A 17,762-nucleotide genomic window follows, 5' to 3' on the forward strand; every position below is an offset into this window, starting at 1 on the left:
AATAAATTGAATGTCTTATGTCAGCAGTGAGACTCTACTATAGCAATACAAGAGAATTTCAGCAGTCAATAAGCAACAGAAAAAAATACCAGATTAATAAACATAAAATCTTTTTTTTTTTTTTCTCACTCTTAATTCTAGGGGAGCCAGAAATACACATTTTCCACAGTGCTAATTTCAGACAGGGTCAGCACTGTGTTTAGAAAAATTTTTTAAATGCAGTTTGAGGGAGAACAATGAACTGGCTTTGCACTGGGTAGGGCAAGCTGCTATTGAAAGCTTGAGGGATAGGACATGAGAGAATGAAGGTTTTTTCTTGAAAATATATCCAGTGAGCTACTGAGATTTGTGGGGAAATCATTTTAGCCAAGATGGCTTAAATCTGATTATACATGAGGCATTTATGACTTGATTAAATGCACAGGTTTTTAGAAGGCCTCCAAAAGAAAGATTCATGATTTTGGAAATCCTTGGTATCTTTTTTACTTTGACCTGACCTTGAGAAGTCTTTGGGGAGTCAGTTACCACAAACAAAAAGTCAGGAACTACTTGAAAGGTGCGCGCATTGGCATATCAAGGCATTTAACTGTCAGAAGAACTTGTTTCTGAAAGATGTAAAAAATAACTAAGTATTAATGCAAAGTTGTGTCTAATAAATGCAAATGTCCAGAATGAGTCCAGTGCATGAAGCCCAGAATTAAGAAGCCAGGTCCTCTCCAGAAAATACATGTGCAAAAGTACTGAGGTTTTGTTTGCTAGTTTGTTTAAAGCTTTTACTATCTCCATTGTTTTCCTTCTTGTTTAATTTTTTGTTTTTACTGGTACCGAATTTCAGCTGATAACTGCTGCACATCAGACAGTGTTACTGAGTCTTTCTGGATGGTACCTTTTAAAACACAGCAAGCCGATAGACTATCACCATGAAAAGGAAAGGATGAAATAAGAAAGAAGTGAGATTTTTTTCTGATAAGACATTAATTCTGGGAAGCAGGAAATTTGCTGATTTTAACTAAGACAATCTTCTTGTGTTACCTCTCCTCTCTTCAAGCATGAAATGGGGACATTAATCACTTCTCCACCTACTTGAATTACAAGGATATTGGAGAGTAAGGGCTGTTCTTTTACCACCAGAACATACAGCTCTGAGCACAACGGAACACTATTCTTGCTTCTGGCTCCTTAAAACTTGTTCTTTTTTTTTTTTTTCTCCCTTTCCCAAGGGGTCTCTACCAGCAAGTCACTCCTGAACTCTGCCCATAGCAAGTACTCTGGGTTCCCAAGAACAGCAGGTTCCCACAAATATTTTGTGACAGTGCATGCAAGAGGAAAAAACGTTAAATCTTCACTTCCTTTAAATGAAGAGATGAGCAGCTTGACAGCAGATTCCAGAAAGGTGAAAAGTTGACTGACCACTGATAAAGCTGCAGGGTAGAGAACTACTGTTGCTTGAGGCCAAGGAGCTTCTTTCTCCTTTTTTTTTCAGCACAGGATTCCAGCACCAGACAGATCGTATAATAAGGGTGATTTATATAGCAAGCGTTTTTGTCTGTACATTTGAGCTTCAAGGTCAAACCTCCTATATTGACTAGTACATCCAAATATATTAAAAGTCTAGCACTGAGGTATCATCTTATTTCAGTGTTAGCGTGAACGTAAATGCTTGCAAAATATTTCCCTAGAGATAATGATAATAATTTGGCCACCTAAGAACGCTATAAAAGTCAACGGACAGATCTGAGAGGCTGAGGAAGAAAACAGTAGAGTAGCACAACCAGGCCAAGCAACTGCCCCTCGTTGCATTCTGCTCTAAAATCCTCACCATGAAAAAGCAGCTCCTATGAGAAAAATCAGATAATCCATACAAAGCTGCTTGTTATTACCAGGTAACCATCACTTTTGTCAGCTAATGGCCCAAGGTGAAGGAAAAAACAGTTAATGCTCTAATAACAGGTTGTTAAATGCAGCCATGATTGACTTTGAGGGAATTATGAGCATAATAAAAGCTTCAAGGAACATTTATTCCTTCACACAGGGAGCTTGAAATTAAAAAGAAGAAAAAAGTTCTTGAGTTTTAGAAATTTCTGATTCTCTTCCAGCAGAAAAGCTCAAGATAGACAGGCTAGAAGACATTCTGACTGGCTAAGGGGAAAGACACACATGGCTGTGAACACCATTAGGGACAAAACCAATGAGGTACATCTGAACACAGACGGAGTGCTCTGCCCAGGAGATCTAGTAGTCTGAGAGCAGGACAAAGAACTGGGATCTTCCTGGTGTCATCCTGCATTCCACACCCTCTGCTCGGTCCTGTGGCTTTGAGAAAGCCAGCTGGGGGCTCTATATTTGAGTCTGCTCATGTGCCAAGTGGAGAGAAATTGCATTGATTACCAAACAGGAGGGAAAAGTCAGGGATGCATGTCAAACACAAGAAATATGAAAAGTAGCACATTAGCCCTCAGTACATTCATATCCCAGGAAGTATGCTCAGAATACTGCTTTGTTTTTATTTAACAAGCACTGTAAACTCCCAAATCCTGAATAACTGACTCAAAATCTAGTAGATTAATCTAAACCTCTTGGTATTAGAAGTGTACTGAAAACACACGTTTGGACTTTATTTCATATGCTGTTTGGTGTTTGACCCTTTCAGAAAGCCTGAGAAACGTTTTCAAACTTTTCCCTGTATATGTGAAGACTGCAAATATATTTGTGTTAAAAGGAACTTCCTTTCCTCTTCATTCAATAAGTTTACTTAACAAGACAGAAGAGTGTCTAAAAGTCCAAGCCTTTGGAACAGCGTAAGCTGCAGATGTGGGTGGGATTGCATGTATTCTTAGGCCCCACTGAAGTTGCAGGAATTTTCAGTGAGGTCAGGTTTTCACCCAAGGAATCTAGCAGCTGGAAGTACTTACAGACCACATGCAGGAAGAGGACAGCAGTGTCAGAGCCCAGGCTGTTCTCTGCATATGCTGTCACCTGAAAAATTCCAGCACTCTTATACACATGCCGGATGCCATCCTCAACAGGGCTGAAATTAGCATAGGATACTGCAATGCCGTCTCCAAAATCAAGCTGAATGTTTGTTCTTTGGAGATCGCCCTGCAACAGAGAAGGTTGAATTAGGCAACTGGGCTGATAAGAGTGATTTATATTACCCTCCGTCCCACTCTTCAGTTCCATTTCATTAGCATGGACACAAACTTGTAACTTTACCAAAAAAGCCTAGCTTTGTTTTGTCAGTCCCCAAAGTGGCCTGACTCAAATCAACGCCGGGTAATTATCTACAAGCAATGCTTAGAATAGCTGAACATTTACACGTGTAAAGAGATGTTATTCCCCCAACTTGGGTTTAGAGATTTTGGAAGGGCAGAGTGCTGCGGAGTGCCAAATGGGCATGTATCAAGGGGACCATATTTGAAACATCTAATGCAATGCATGGTTGGGGGTTACATGTCACTGAAGTGACCAAGGAGGGCTTTGCACAGCCTTTCATTGAATGGGTGGTGTCCAGCAAGTTACTCCATCAGAGGCAGTGAGATGGGAGGTACTACACTGATGGCAGGCTAGATGCTAATTGGAGAGCAATTCCCATGTGCACATGGGAGCATCAGGAATACTCTGGAGACAGGACAATGGTTGAAGTAGCTTTTCAATACACTCCCAAGAAACAGAACCTAGTCACTGAGATGCTGTAACTCTAGTCTAAGCTAGTTTTCCAGGCTTCCTGTATAGTCAGCTGTCCTGGTTTCAGCTGGGATAGAGTTAATTGTCTTCCTAGTAGCTGGTACAGTGCTATGTTTTGAGTTCAGTATGAGAAAAATGTTGATAACACTGATGTTTTCAGTTGTTGCTAAGTAGTGTTTAGTCTAAAGTCAAGGATTTTTCAGCTTCTCATGCCCAGCCAGCGAGAAAGCTGGAGGGGCACAAGAAGTTGGCACAGGACACAGCCAGGGCAGCTGACCCAAACTGGCCAACGGGGTATTCCATACCATGGGACGTCCCATCGAGTGTATAAACTGGGGGGAGTGGGGGTGGGGGATTGCCACTCGGGGACTAGCTGGGTGTCGATCAGCGGGTGGTGAGCAATTGTACTGCGCATCATTTGTACATTCCAATCCTTTTATTATTACTGTTGTAATTTTAGTAGTGTTATCATTATTAGTTTCTTCTTTTTATATTCTATTAAACCGTTCTTATCTCAACCCACGAGTTTTACTTCTTTTACCAATTTTCTCCCCCATCCCACTGGGTGGGGAGGAGTGAGTGAGCGGCTGCGTGGTGCTTAGTTGCTGGCTGGGGTTAAACCACAACATCAGAGAAAGAGAGAGAAAGACAGCAAGAAACCAACACATCCCATCCAAAGATAACTGAGACAGGTGACATGAATCATCTTCTGCAAATATCCACCCCTGTACCCTGATGATAGAGAGTCTAGATGACTAGTTTCAGCTAGACATGTAACTTCAGGATGGCTGAATTTATACAGGTTGAGTCCCACACCGAGGACTGATAGTTTTTGTCTAATGTCAGTCAAGACGGAGATAGAGCCTGGATACACAGAAGAATGAAGTAGATGATGGAAAATCCCTTCTAGGTTTACTGTCAATGACAGCTATTAAACGAAGGAGGGAACAACAGATGAGAGATTCCAGCATTGCAGGAATTGTCTAGAGGTAGCAGCTGCACTGTTTTAATTTAAATCATGCTTTAAACTACTGTAGTTGAACTGTAGAAATGTCTGTTATTTCAGGTTTTTGGAGCCTTACTTTATACTTGTCCCCAGCTGACTAAAAGTAACACAAAACAAGGCTAATTTAAACAGAGCTAAAGCCCACTGCAGTGATTTCACTAAACTGAAATAAAACTACACCTCAGATTAAATCTCTGTACCTTTCTACATATATATAAGATGTGTTGGCCCAAGTAATTTCCTTTAATGAAAGGTCTCCACTGTATTCACTATGGGTGAAGAAGATACCACCACCTTTTGCAGCCCAAAACTGAAACAAATCCCCAGATATATTGAGGATAAGAGTGAGATTCCAAAGTTAAAAAAAAAAAAAAAATCAAAAAATCCCTGCTCCTAAATTTAACTGGGGTTTGGTTTGTTTGTTTGTTTGTTTTTAAATAGGAAATTCAGAAGTATTTCATGGCCATCTCATAAACCCCATTATAGCTGTAAATGCACAGGGTCAGGATCAAAGCTAATGTGCAGTCCCAGTACATACTGATCTAAGGGAGGGAAGCAACCGTGTAACTCACAGCCAGTTCTGATGTACCTCCAATCCCTTCACAGCCAGCTCAAATCCTGCAGGGTCCTACATCTACCGGGCTCACTGAAAAAGACCACTGAACTCACGGATTTCACTAAAGCCTCTGGGCCAGGTATTGCACAAAACAAACCATGACTTACTAGAAAAACTGTACAGATCAGACAAAGGGAAAAGGTTGCTTGGGACAACCACACCTGCGACAGCCCCTAAAAGTTTTAGAGTTGACAGCACGAGCTTTCCTCTGAGCAGCAGTTTCCAAGTTTACCTGTGTGCGGCAAAACACATGGCTTGCAGCCTAAATTCTGACTATGAATGTCACATCCATAAGTGATTTTTCATATGGTCCAAACATATTCATACATAGCACAGATCCATTTTGGATCATGACTTCTTATCATCCTGGGACAGTCAGGATAAAGGCAGAATATTGGCTGGATCATGGAAGAAGAGGTCCTTACATCAGGATTAAATAGCTCACAGGCTGTTCTAACCCAAATGATCAGCAACTGAGACCAAAGGTGCACAACAAAGGCTCCTGCAGAGATAGAAACATCTATGAAAGGCAAGAGGTCCCAGTTCTTGCCTCCCACTAACTCCAAACTCACGGGAGCTGCTGTCTCACTGGCAGTTCCCATGAGCCTTGTGTAAGTGGCAATCATGGTACTGACACAGGCAGGACGCTGTGTTCTGCTACTGGTCCCAGTCCTGAAAATGCACCTGATCTTGTCCTTTGGATGGAAACCTGGGAGCACAGACAAGAAGCCAGACTACACCAAAGCAGGTCCCCTGTGCAGATAAGCAGGACCGCAGCATGCCCCACAGACTTTATCTTCCTGATAGGCTATGCCTGCATTAACAAATCAGTGTGTAGGAAGGGTATTTTTCAGATGCAAATTTGCCTTGAGTGTATACTTGGAGTCTTCAGGTACACACCCATATAATTAGGGTTATTACATGTAGTTTTTGAAATAAGGATATTTGGTTATATACCAGGACAATATGTTAGATCGCTCTCCTTTCTTGCTCCATCATTCCTATTCCACAGGAGCCAGGGGAGTTTTGTCTATTGACTTGATCAGGGCACCATTTTCACTTCTGTCCTACTAGGACATTAAAAATACAGTATAAACCAACAAGAGAACATAAAGAACTAGAAGTGGTAGTGACACTAAAACCTATCTATAATATTGAGTAACCAATAACATCCTTTTGACAGAGAATTTTTTAAGTCACTCTCAAAAATTCTCTAGCAGGGGTAAAATTACACTCTTGGGATATTCAGTTATTTGATAGAAAGGCTCCCACAGCTTGTTAAACCTTTCAGAACCACTTCTCAAGGGAATGTACTAAGACCACAAGTTCATCTCTCATGGAAGACAGTGAACAGAGGATAAAAAATTGATCTGGGCTGGATTTATCACTGGTGACCTCAGGCTGAAACCTCTTGCACCCATCATGGCAGCTCCTCCCTCATGCCTTACAATTCTTTTCTATTTCCTCCTTGCTTCTCCAATACGGTTCTATCTTAAATGAGAAGGTTTGAAGTGGAGAAGCATGAACAGATTTTTCATGACTAAACAGTAGCAATGATCTTTCTACCCAATTATGAGAGTTGGGTCTTCAATGCAAAGCCTGCCCATCACACTAATGTTTTCTTTCTCCATTCCATACCTCTGTATCCAGTATATAAAATACTAAAACAAGTGTGCTAGCCCCACACATGATGTCAGATACTGTGGAGTTTATGAATGTAAATTAAAATAGAAATGGAGGCATTTCAAATGGAAAAAAAAGTCATTGCTCTCCATATATATTCAAAAGGCACGTTTTATTGCTTTAAGCCTCGTAAACTACCAAAAGGGAATGAGCTAGTGGCTGTCGTAAAGACTGGAGCTCTGTGTACTGAAATCAGTGAGCAGGCAAAGGGTAGTGGAATGGGGTGGAGAGGAGTATTGCCATGGAACAGCCATTCAAAGTCATCTCCCCATCAAGACTAGCCTGGGACAGCTTTCCTGCCTGGAAGCCGCACTAGCAAAGTGACAAAAACTGCAGAGACAGAACAGTGGTTGAAATTTTGGCCTTCTGAAGTTAAGTGCCAAACTCCCACTGATTTCAGGAGGGCTACATTTCATCCAACATATGCTTGGGGCAGGGGGACTGCAGTGTACATACACAATGTATTTTTATTCTTCTAATGAAGGTCTCAAATTGTTTGCATAAGAATATGACATGGATGTAGCTATCTCTTTCTATAAACACGGTTTAGCAATCTTCTAACAGATGTGCAGAGCTCCAATACTTGCTCAGGCTTGTTCTTTGAATAGTCACTGCTTGCCTTCTCAGCTCACTGCAATTACAACCCTGTTACAAAGCCTCGCCATCACCTTGTAATTACTGAAAGAGCGAAGCTGTGAGGTGGCATAAACAGAAGAGAAGGGAACAGAACTGTTCAGTAACTGGAGCTGCCACATAAACAACCATTTAGGCTTGAGGGGAGTTTATGTACCCTTCAGAGGCGAGCTGGGGATGAACGGAAAAGGTCAGGTGCAAAAACAGATTCATAGCTCTGGTTTAGAACACAACTCCATACAACAGCAATTTGGCAGTCTATTATTTCTTTGTGCTCAAACTTGGATTAAAAAAAGGTAAAAAAAGGTGCTTATTTCCCTATGTTCCCCTGCACATATATACAGTCTAAATCACAGTCCAGCCCCATATTTCTAAAAACACAGCAAAATCATCAGTTGTTCTGCATTTCTTTGTCCGTTATCATTATCATGCACATATTCTGAATTACCACTGTGAAAAATATTACTAAAGCTAAATCTGTAAATCCTGAGAAAATTAGTTTTCAATTAACTATGATAAAGTCTTCATTTACCATTGGACAGCATAAAGGTCAGTCACACCAATATATTGAGGGTGTGTACTAGAAGGTAGAAAGGAACTGATGGCTAATCACAAAGTTGATAATAGGAGGGCTTGTCAGACTGCTGTTTGGCTCAGAAAGTGAATGTAGACATAGGTGAAAAACAACACACCAGGAAACAGACTGACCAGAGAAGGTGGAAGGAGACAGGAATGAAACTGTATGACAGCAATGTATGTAATAATTAGGACTTCTACAGAAATTATTTCTTCCAACTAACAAGGAATAGTTTGATAACAATTCATCTCAGGTTCACACTGAAAGACTGGGATACTTTTGCCCAAAATCTCAGTGTTGGGTCTTTTTTTCTTCTCCTCTTAAAATGTCTATTCTTTTAAGAAACAAACTCAACACACAGCTCTCTGTGGAATAAACCGTTCACCCACAAAGACATGTTCTTGGAAATCCCCTTCCTTAGAAAAAAAATTGTTTCGATGAAATGTTTTTCTAACTACCCTTATTTTTCAACAAAGGATGTAGAGTGAACGTCCTCACATATTTATTCAGCTGCCGGTTCAATCTCTAAAGCCTTGTAAAGACTCCACTCTTCAGCTGCCTTATTCCCCATCTGTTTATCATTCTTTGTGCGCAGCAGTTCCACTTGAGTTCCTTAATAAATTACTACTAGATTCCTAATTTTTAGATTATGTCTGTTCTTTTCTGAACTCCCACTCAGAGTGTCTATACAAATCGTCTTACCATGTCAAGTCTGCAGAATATAAAAGAATCAGCCAGGTAGACAAGAAATCCACTTTGTGTAAAAGCAAAGCATGCATGAACCTCTGAGGAAGTATGTGAAGAGGCCCTGTCAGATTAGTGTGGTCCCAATGAAACATGTAGTTACTGTAAAAGAATTTAAATTAATAGAAGTGTGTGTGTTTAAAAAAAAATAACAGGGTATCAAGAGAAAAAACTTCTCCATGGCAGTATGCTCAGATTTACAACAGCTTCTTGTGTTCTTGAAGGTCTAAGTTGCCAATGCAGGCTACTCCTGGGACTGGGAGGGGAAGGAACACTAGACTTGCACTGTTTCTAATATGATTTCCCCAGAGACCTAATGCTGCTTGTTGTCAGAGCAGGATACTTAGGAGACAGGCATCTAGTCTGTCCTGTTGTGTTATTCTTACGTTCGTGACCATGACGTGTCTGGCTCCCAGCTGCCTCCAGGTACTGTCCCAAAATGAAGTACACAGGACAGAGTAGATGACAAAATGTACTTGTGGTTCTCCAACACCACCTCACTCCCTAGCTGCCCCTCCTGAGACACCCAAAGATGTTAGAAGTGAGGTTGTGAGTTGACCCTTCTGGTTAACCAGAAAACAGATGTAACACAATCCATTGTGAGAAAATCACTGCTGGACCTCCAATGACACCTTCCATGGGCAGCCAGAAGCCAGCAGGGGAATGCAGCAGCTGCAAACACAACAGGGCTTTTTGTGGTGCAGTCACATATACCCCTAAACACCAAATCAAATCACAGACCAGAAGAGGCATAAGATCATTTGAAAAACCCTCATGTCAGCCTGAATACATACCAAGTGCCTTCTTTAGCTATCCAACCCTCCAGTGAGCCACAAGCCTTGGTGACACAGGCTGCACCATACATGTTGGCTAACCAGAGGGGTACCTGGCTCAGAGAGATCACCAGAAGTGCCTCAATATTTTGATGCTTCAGGCACCATCATGGCCTGGTATCACTTACACTACTGTTGGCTATAGAGGGAATCGTACCAATAAATAAATAAAATAGATATGGGCTGAGGAGCATAGAGGTGGTTTGAGGAGGCTCAATTCCTACTGCAAAACAATAATGTCCCTCGCTGCTCCCCATAAGTCTGAAAATGTTTCCTACTGTTCTTAACCTTTCCCAGCAAAGCTTCAGCTAAAGCTTTTCATCCCAGAAACAGAATTATTAGGCATAGAGACACCATTTCTGCCTCACAAACTCCATAAACTGCAGTTCACTGGAGGCAGCAAGAAACCAGTGGGGAAATATATTTTTGACCAGATCTATCTTGCTTCAGCATTGGTTTCATCATCACTGATAGACAAGATAACCAGCCAAATACTCCCCTGGCTTGACCCAATATGATTTCTTTGGATGCTTCGTATATAGCCATCTTCCATTAATTCTCCGAAATCTCAGGTGTTCATCATTTCATGACACCACCTGATCACTATTTTCCTCTCAGCAGCCTGACAGGTGAAGGAAAAGAATGCCAGTCCTGCCACGCAGTGAAAGCTTTGCTGAGACCACTAACACACCTCTTCCATAAGGATGACGAAGGTGGCATTGTGCCCCTGCTCCGTGACCAACTTTCCATCAGTAGTGAGGATGTGCAGTCCCCGAGGTGCTTTTCCAGGGCATTTCTCCATCTTGGCCATGTACTTCTCTCGCAAGCCATCTGTGCAGTTGTTAGACACAATCCTTCGGTACCTGGCGAACAGTAACAAAAGGAGATTGGGCTCAAGCGGTGGGCGGAAAAGTTTCTTTGTTTTGTTTTTGTTTTGTTTCTCCATATTAATGTATGTATTTTTTCAAAGGCTAACTGCCTGCATGGTTCCCTCACTGAAAGGAAGAATCAAAGAAACCTAATGCTTTATTACATTGGAGAAAGCCAAACAAATCACAATCCAACCTTCTCCAGAGATTTTCAGCAGTATCGCTGAGAACAGACACACATTGTGGAGGTGAATTACTCTTCACTGCTAAAAGGCAGAGAACTCCTTCAACTCCCCATGCCTGTAGGACTGCACCCTGCATCCCAGCTTTTTAGTTATGATTTTATTACATTTTTGTCTGCCTCTGCTCTGCTAGAAGGCCCTTGGAATGATCCGCCAAGAGCTTTGTCCAGTCCAATTTTAAAATGATTCAAGGAATGGGTTTTTCTCTTGGCTCTTCTTGGGAGAGGTTAGCCAACTAGCAAGACACTTGGTTATTCCCAGTGTTGTTGAGGGGGATTAACACTTTCTAGTAATTTCACAGTAAAAATACAGGATTGGTTAAGAAGACACAGACCCCAACTATTTTCTTCTTCTTCTCTGTCAAGAAGGCTACAAACAATCATACTGGCCAGGGCTCCTGTAACTATATTCCATACTTATAGAAACCTTTCAGCTGAAAGGGGGTCTCTGAAGTTAAGTGGCTCCAGACTCCCAGCAGCCCCTCACTTTGTTCAGCCACTCGCATCAACCAGCCACGAACAACCCCGTCATAACAATTGAGCATGCAGGACCCATGACTCAGAAGCAGCCTTGCAAAGTCTTCACGGCCTGCACTGCCTGAGAAGTAACATCACAATTTTGCACCAGCCAGTGCAACCAGAGTTTCAGAGTATCTCCCAAATGACAGAATAGCATTTGCAAAGCGATACTACCATAATAAACCAACACTTGCCATCTGTTCTGGGTAAAACCAAAAGAAACCAGCATATGTAGCTTGTCTGAAATCGCAAGGCATTGTATATACAAAGTGAAAATGGCGGGGGTGGGGGGGGGGGGAAAGAGGCTAAAAATTGCTCATTTGAGCCTTGCCAGAAGCTGTATAAATAGGGTCTGTAAGATAGGAAGAAGTTCAATGAAAAACAATGTGAAATACCTTGAACCTGTCCTTTTAAATGTTCAGGTGTCTCTCAGATAGACCTTCTTGATTCGTGTTTTAATTTTGCAGCAAAGGGGAGCTCCAAGTCTAGGCTCCAGGGATCATACATCACTTGATAGCAATATAATATCTACATGTCACTTATGTTAATGTGCTTCTCCCTGTCTCTAAGGAATGAGGCAATGTTCCATACAGATGCTGCTGCAAACATTACCTCACGAATAAGACTGGAAAAGAGCCAGGTGGGATGCAGAGTTAAAAAGAACCATCCAGGTTCTCTTGTCTACTGCAAGGTCACCAAAACCAGAGAGATTCACTTACCCAGTGCTGTTCAAGTAGCTTTGACCAATGCTGCAATCCTTGGACAGGGAGGACGGGCTGAACCAGAAGGCTGGGACGCACTGGTTGTTGCTGTGCCTCTCGTATCCATAGTCACTACAGAGACAAGTCATGAGTGCATCACTGTACCCATTCACTAGATTTAGCTCACAGTTTTAGGTGATGTTTTTGTTCCCCAAAGCATGTGTGTGTTGGTGGGTCTCTGCTGGATGGCACGACATCATGGATTGGGCTCATCCAGAAACAAAGTGCTTGGTTAGTTTGAGAGGCAGGAACACAGTTCACAGAAGGTATGTGATACCTGACAACACCAGAACTACCAACCTTGCAGAGCACTGGAGGACTTGTGTTTCATTTGGTAACAAAAAATGGGCAGAGATTCAGAAAGAAAACTGTATTGTTAATGTCTTTTCTTATTAACCTCAAATAATTTCTCTTGTTGGGTTCATTTGGTTTGCTTGCTTTTTGCAGTCTTTGCTTTCAGAACAAACCAGACTAATTCCAAGATCTAATGTATCTTTTTTCCAATGAAGCAGTTTGGAATATAAAACACCAGGAGCACTTCCTGAACAACTAGCCAAGGTATGTATATTTATGTATGTTAATGGCCTCCCTGCTCTCTGACTGAGCTATGACTGGCCTGAAAGAAAAATATTGCCAATGTGTTTCCAACACTAAACTAAAACAACACAGCCGACTTGGTAGTCTAAGGATTACATGGTATTGTGTCACATGGGGAAGGTAATCCAGGGTATTGATGCTTCCTTGGACCACCAAAGAGTGGAACTGTACACAACCACATGCAAGACTTCTTTTTACAGCTGCCTTTGCATGCCAATACAATGATGAAGCAATAGGATTAATTCAAAGCTTTCCATAAGTTTTAATAGGCTCTGGATCAGGTTTCTATGCATAGCCTTTATTGCCAGGCTGGATTCAAAGGGCAAATAAAAAGAGACTCTGGATTTTTGCCTGAAGCAGGTTAACAAATGCCAACAAACTAAACCTCTGTGGAAACACAAACACTACAGAAGCCACTGCCTTGAAAGCTCTCTGTGCCCTTTAGGACACTGAGTTTTATCCTTCCCCTACTCAAGAGTCTGAACTGCCAACAGAAAGTCTCTAGGAAGAGCTTTGGTGAGACAAAATTGTGCTATGTCCCCAGTGACCCAGGCTGCTACTGTTCCTTTTTTGGAGGGCAAAAATTCTGCAAGCTACTTTAAAAGGTTCGGAGATTCCCTAATGCTCTTTTTCTCAACATTCAATTTAATCATTCTCAGTGGGTCCGACCTGCACAGTCAAAAATGCCTAGCAGTGACTTGGTAATTAAAAATATTCAGGAGGAGCTGTACTTTGCCCCAAAGAAGAAAAGAGCTGCATAAATATTTAATAAAATTAAAGACAACATTGCTGTATGCCCTCAAGGTTCTGTGCTTGTTCATTAACTTCTGGTAAATGTATATTAAAACCTCGCATGCTGCCCACCTTCCTTCTCATAAGCCCCAGGGTTTGCATAAGTTAAGGAAATAATCAAGTCCAGCTGCTGCGCTGTCTTTCTCAGGAAAGCTATCTTGACAGAGTAAATAAAGAACCAGGAGGAGGGAAAAGAAAGATCAGCGAGCACTTCAATAACAATTCTGAGTTCCTTCTGCCATTCTCTGTCAGAAAAAGGCCAGGGCTTGCTTTTGGAAATGACTGCGAGGGTTTGCAGGAGTCACCCCTGATCTTGACTCACGAGGATTTGTTGAACTGGGGCCCTGGATCATGATTTATGCCCCTGAAATTCATATCAGCCTTATATCTAACAGCAGGAAACAGATAGCACTGCAACGTGAGGCAGACAGGAGCAAGGGCGTTGTGACCGAACGGGAGGGAGCACAGCCCTCACAGCTTGTGCTGTAGGGCTCCTGCCGTCATTCGTCCTGTCTGCACAGCTCTCGAAGGCAGGCGTCATCACACCTGGTAGCGTGGGATGCTCTGTGACCAGAACCAGCCTCCAAACCTAATTACTGGGGAAGCAGAGGGCCTGTCTGTTGGGACCTGCTGGTCAGTATACTCACACAACGCCAGCTGCAGGCCCTCCTCCTTTCCCTGACGCTCCACAAGACCTGCTCAGTTCACACACAAGAGACAGGCCAGTCAGTGCTTCCAGGAACAACTGGCAATTGTGAACCCAGCCAGAAAAGGCTGGGTGGACATCTTTCCTTTTCAAAAGCACCAAGGGAAAGAGTAGGAGCTGTCCTTCCAACTGTAGATACCTGCAGTGGGGACATATCCCCATGAGCTCCCTGCCTAGGGCGTTCTTCTAGTCAGCGGAGAGCAAAGGCACTTCTCAGCACCTCCCCTTCCCATACCGACACCCAAAAGAAGGCAGATGAATCATATTCTAGAATAACCTGTATCTTGCCACTGACTAAGTACCTGTCTCATCCTTTAGAAGTCACAAGTCAGAGGAGATGAGTCCACTCTTCCTCTCTGAAAATCACTTTTAAGATAATCAAGCTTGGTGCCCCATTTCCAGCACCGCTAGTATTTTCTTTGAACTGATTGCCCCACACCTTCTTCCAGTCAGCCCCGCAGACTAGCATCAAAACTCACCCTTAAACTGAAGCTGGTTCTTCTGATTCTCCATCACCAGCTATAACAATTCTGCAATTGGAAGCCAGTTGACAATCCTGTTGGCAGTGCAGAGTTTGAAACAAAAGCCACCTTGCTGTCCTCTAACTGCATTTCCTCTGCAGGACTGACAAGGTTAACAGCAATATTCTCTCATGGTAATGGGAAAGTTAAGCAAAAATGATACTGAATGTGTGCAAGGAACACATCGATTGATTGAAAAGGTGCATTCTGATGCAGACCCTTTTTAAGGCAGAACAGCACTTAAGGCCAATTTAGCTACCACAGCTTTCCACTTACAGCTTAGAAAAGACAAGCTTCGCTGTGAAAATAGAAAGCTGGTGAGGCACAAAGCTGGGGAAAAAAAAAAAAAAAAAAAGAGCAAATTCATAAGCGTCTCTGGAGATTGGTGCTTGATTCAGCAGCTCAGAGGCATATGCCAATGCCAAGGGCAGATACTGCAGGGCAAGATAGTTTGTTCATCCTGCAAGTTCCCATGATGAGAACAAAGGGGAAAGATCTCCTGAGTCAAGCTAAGGAGTCTCAGATGTAATTTTGGCATTAGGAACAAATTAAACATCCACCCAGATAAGATGAAAATCTCTGTTCTATATCCCTGAACCTCTCTCTTAGAGCCAACCTACTCCAATATTCAAGAAAACACTTTGTTCTACATTTTTTATGCATTTTTTGCCTCATTTCAATGTGTCCATGTTCTAAAAAGAATTGTGAGTCTCAGCTGGCCTAAGTCCAAATAAGTGTGCAGATCTCATGCCTCACACCTCTTCAGAAAGAATTCAAAGGTAAGTGAAGTTTTCAGGAATCACACTGATACCAAATCAGACACTGATCCTGATAACTTACTATAAAAATGAAAATGTTTTCTCAGCTGATCTGCTTTCAGGGTATTTTGAACTCCATTTAAATGAAGTTCTGATCATTTAAGCTCAAACATCACAGCTATTGACAGTCTTAAATCTTTGAAATATTGCCTTTCACAGGTTCCCTGTAGGAATTCCTTGTGCAGAGATTCTGACTGTTATGCATTCTTCCATCTCCTATCCCTGATTGTCAAACAATATCAAGCAGTGGTTCATTTTTTCCCTGTTTTATTTTTAAGCTGCTTTCAAAGTGACCTTAAAGCAGTTTGGAAATTATGGCCCCATTAAATTAGAAACACCAATATTTATGCAAAGCAAGTAGGTACATCTGACAAGGGTGGGCTGTACAGTCATGTCACAGAAGCCCTTTCAGAAATTTCTCAATAAAACATTGCTAAAAAGCAACAAATGCTTCCCTGGAATTCAAAGGAATAATGATAAAAATGTGCATGTTTTGCTAGCTTGCTCCCTAGGTATTCAATGACCTTGGAAGTGAGGACAGAGAAATTCCCTCTTTCTCCTGTAAGGGACATGCTTTGGACCAGAGAAGAGTCATGGCTGTCACTCTTCTAGAATGATGGACAAAAAAATGTCAATCAGTACTTGCAATTTTCTGCTTTTGAATTCCAGTCTTGGATTTCTTATGGAGATTAACAGATCTCTCCCACAGATGAAGGGGACACCTCCTTCACACAACAGGTATGGGGATCATGTCTATGCTATATGGTACGATCACAGCCACAAAGCTGCATGAGACCCAGTTTCTCTGCAAGGTTTTCTGTCTGGGTGGTAGCGCAGTCACTGACAATGCTACAAACACAGTCCTTGCAAAAGTCCCCAGAGCCACATACTCACCACTCAAAGTCCCCTTGACCACAGACACATGGTTCAGACACCACAGTTTTGGAATAGTCCCGACCTAGGGAACACTGGGCTCCAGGCTTGCGTTTTTTATAGATCTTCCTCTCTCCCATGACACAAGGCTCCCCCTTCAGCAGCCAAGGAACAAGAGAAGAAAGAAAAACAGAGAGCTGTAGTGGCAGCTGGGCCCTAAATGGAGCATTTTGTCAAAAGACGCAAAAGGCAATGAAAGCAAGCAATTACCACTGGGAGAGTTGGGAGCTAAGGGTCTAGCTCCCTTTTGTGGCTTTGCAAACTCAAAAGCCACCTTGGGAGGACCCAGGAGAGCAGTGTGTTCAGCACTGAGTTGGGATGCTAATGACAATGTGCCCAAAATGCCTGGGTGCCTAAGCCATCACACCCACTTGTGCCACACATCAGAAGGCATCCACCAATGTATCTAGTCCTACGAATTATCCTGAAAAAGCAATGTGGATGTACTCCAGGGTTTCTTCCGTATGTCAGATGAAATCTGCTATGGGAAGAAGTGCCCAAGCCTGAAACCCAGGGCAGGGACAAAATCTAGGTGTGGAACCCAGGACTCCTGGCTCCCCTCCTCTTTCCTTGATAGACCTGGCTTTGTTATAGACCTCAAATAATTTTGATGGTGTGTTATACTGGGCTTTTTGAACACAAAGGTTTCCAAGAGCACTACTGCGAGTAGCTAATCTAAAATAAACGTTTGACATTTAGGTGGGTTTCTATAAACAGAATCTTCTCTGATGCAGAAATAATTTGTCTGCATAGAAGTAAGAAAAAAAGACAATACCTAATTGAAATACTTCTCTCTCCCATTAACAGTGATTCCCAAGATGGCTGCCTGGTTACACACATGTCTTTGCTTTTGTTTCATTTAAATTATTTTAATTTATTCAATTCTATGACTTCAGTTATCCAATACATCCTTGCCAAATTAATGCTTATTTCTAATTCATGGATTTCATTCAGGAATATCACAGCCAATAGTTCTGGTTCTAGTTATGTTGCCCTGCAGGGAGTGGGACATCATACTGGTGGCCAGTAACCCATAAGTAATCTTCAGAGGGTATTGAGCTCTCTCAGTTCTAGTGGCTTCAGGACCTAAATATATCCAGCATGAAAATAAGCCAGAGTGTATGAAAAGCAATGTATCTTTGAACAGAATGAAATAATTTGGTCTTCTCTGGTGTCTTTTATTCAAGGGCTCCCCAGAGTTTTACAGACACCTGCAGGACCTGCAGGAT

The 17,762-nt window shown here is 42.1% G+C and overlaps 1 protein-coding gene across 1 annotated transcript in view; it reads right to left on the bottom strand.

The window, feature by feature from the left end:
- SORCS3 (sortilin related VPS10 domain containing receptor 3) overlaps positions 1 to 17,762 on the bottom strand; it is a 238,111-nt gene that overhangs the window by 22,773 nt on the left and 197,576 nt on the right. The window contains exons 16-19 of the mRNA XM_030030909.2: positions 16,495 to 16,628; positions 12,125 to 12,238; positions 10,468 to 10,639; positions 2,913 to 3,099 (exon numbers count right to left, since the gene is read on the bottom strand). Coding sequence (XP_029886769.1) covers positions 2,913 to 3,099; positions 10,468 to 10,639; positions 12,125 to 12,238; positions 16,495 to 16,628 — 607 coding nt within the window. The remainder of the gene's footprint in view (positions 1 to 2,912; positions 3,100 to 10,467; positions 10,640 to 12,124; positions 12,239 to 16,494; positions 16,629 to 17,762) is intronic.

Source organism: Aquila chrysaetos, chromosome 11 (genome assembly GCF_900496995.4).
Source record: "Aquila chrysaetos chrysaetos chromosome 11, bAquChr1.4, whole genome shotgun sequence".
Classification (NCBI taxonomy): Eukaryota; Metazoa; Chordata; class Aves; order Accipitriformes; family Accipitridae; genus Aquila; species Aquila chrysaetos.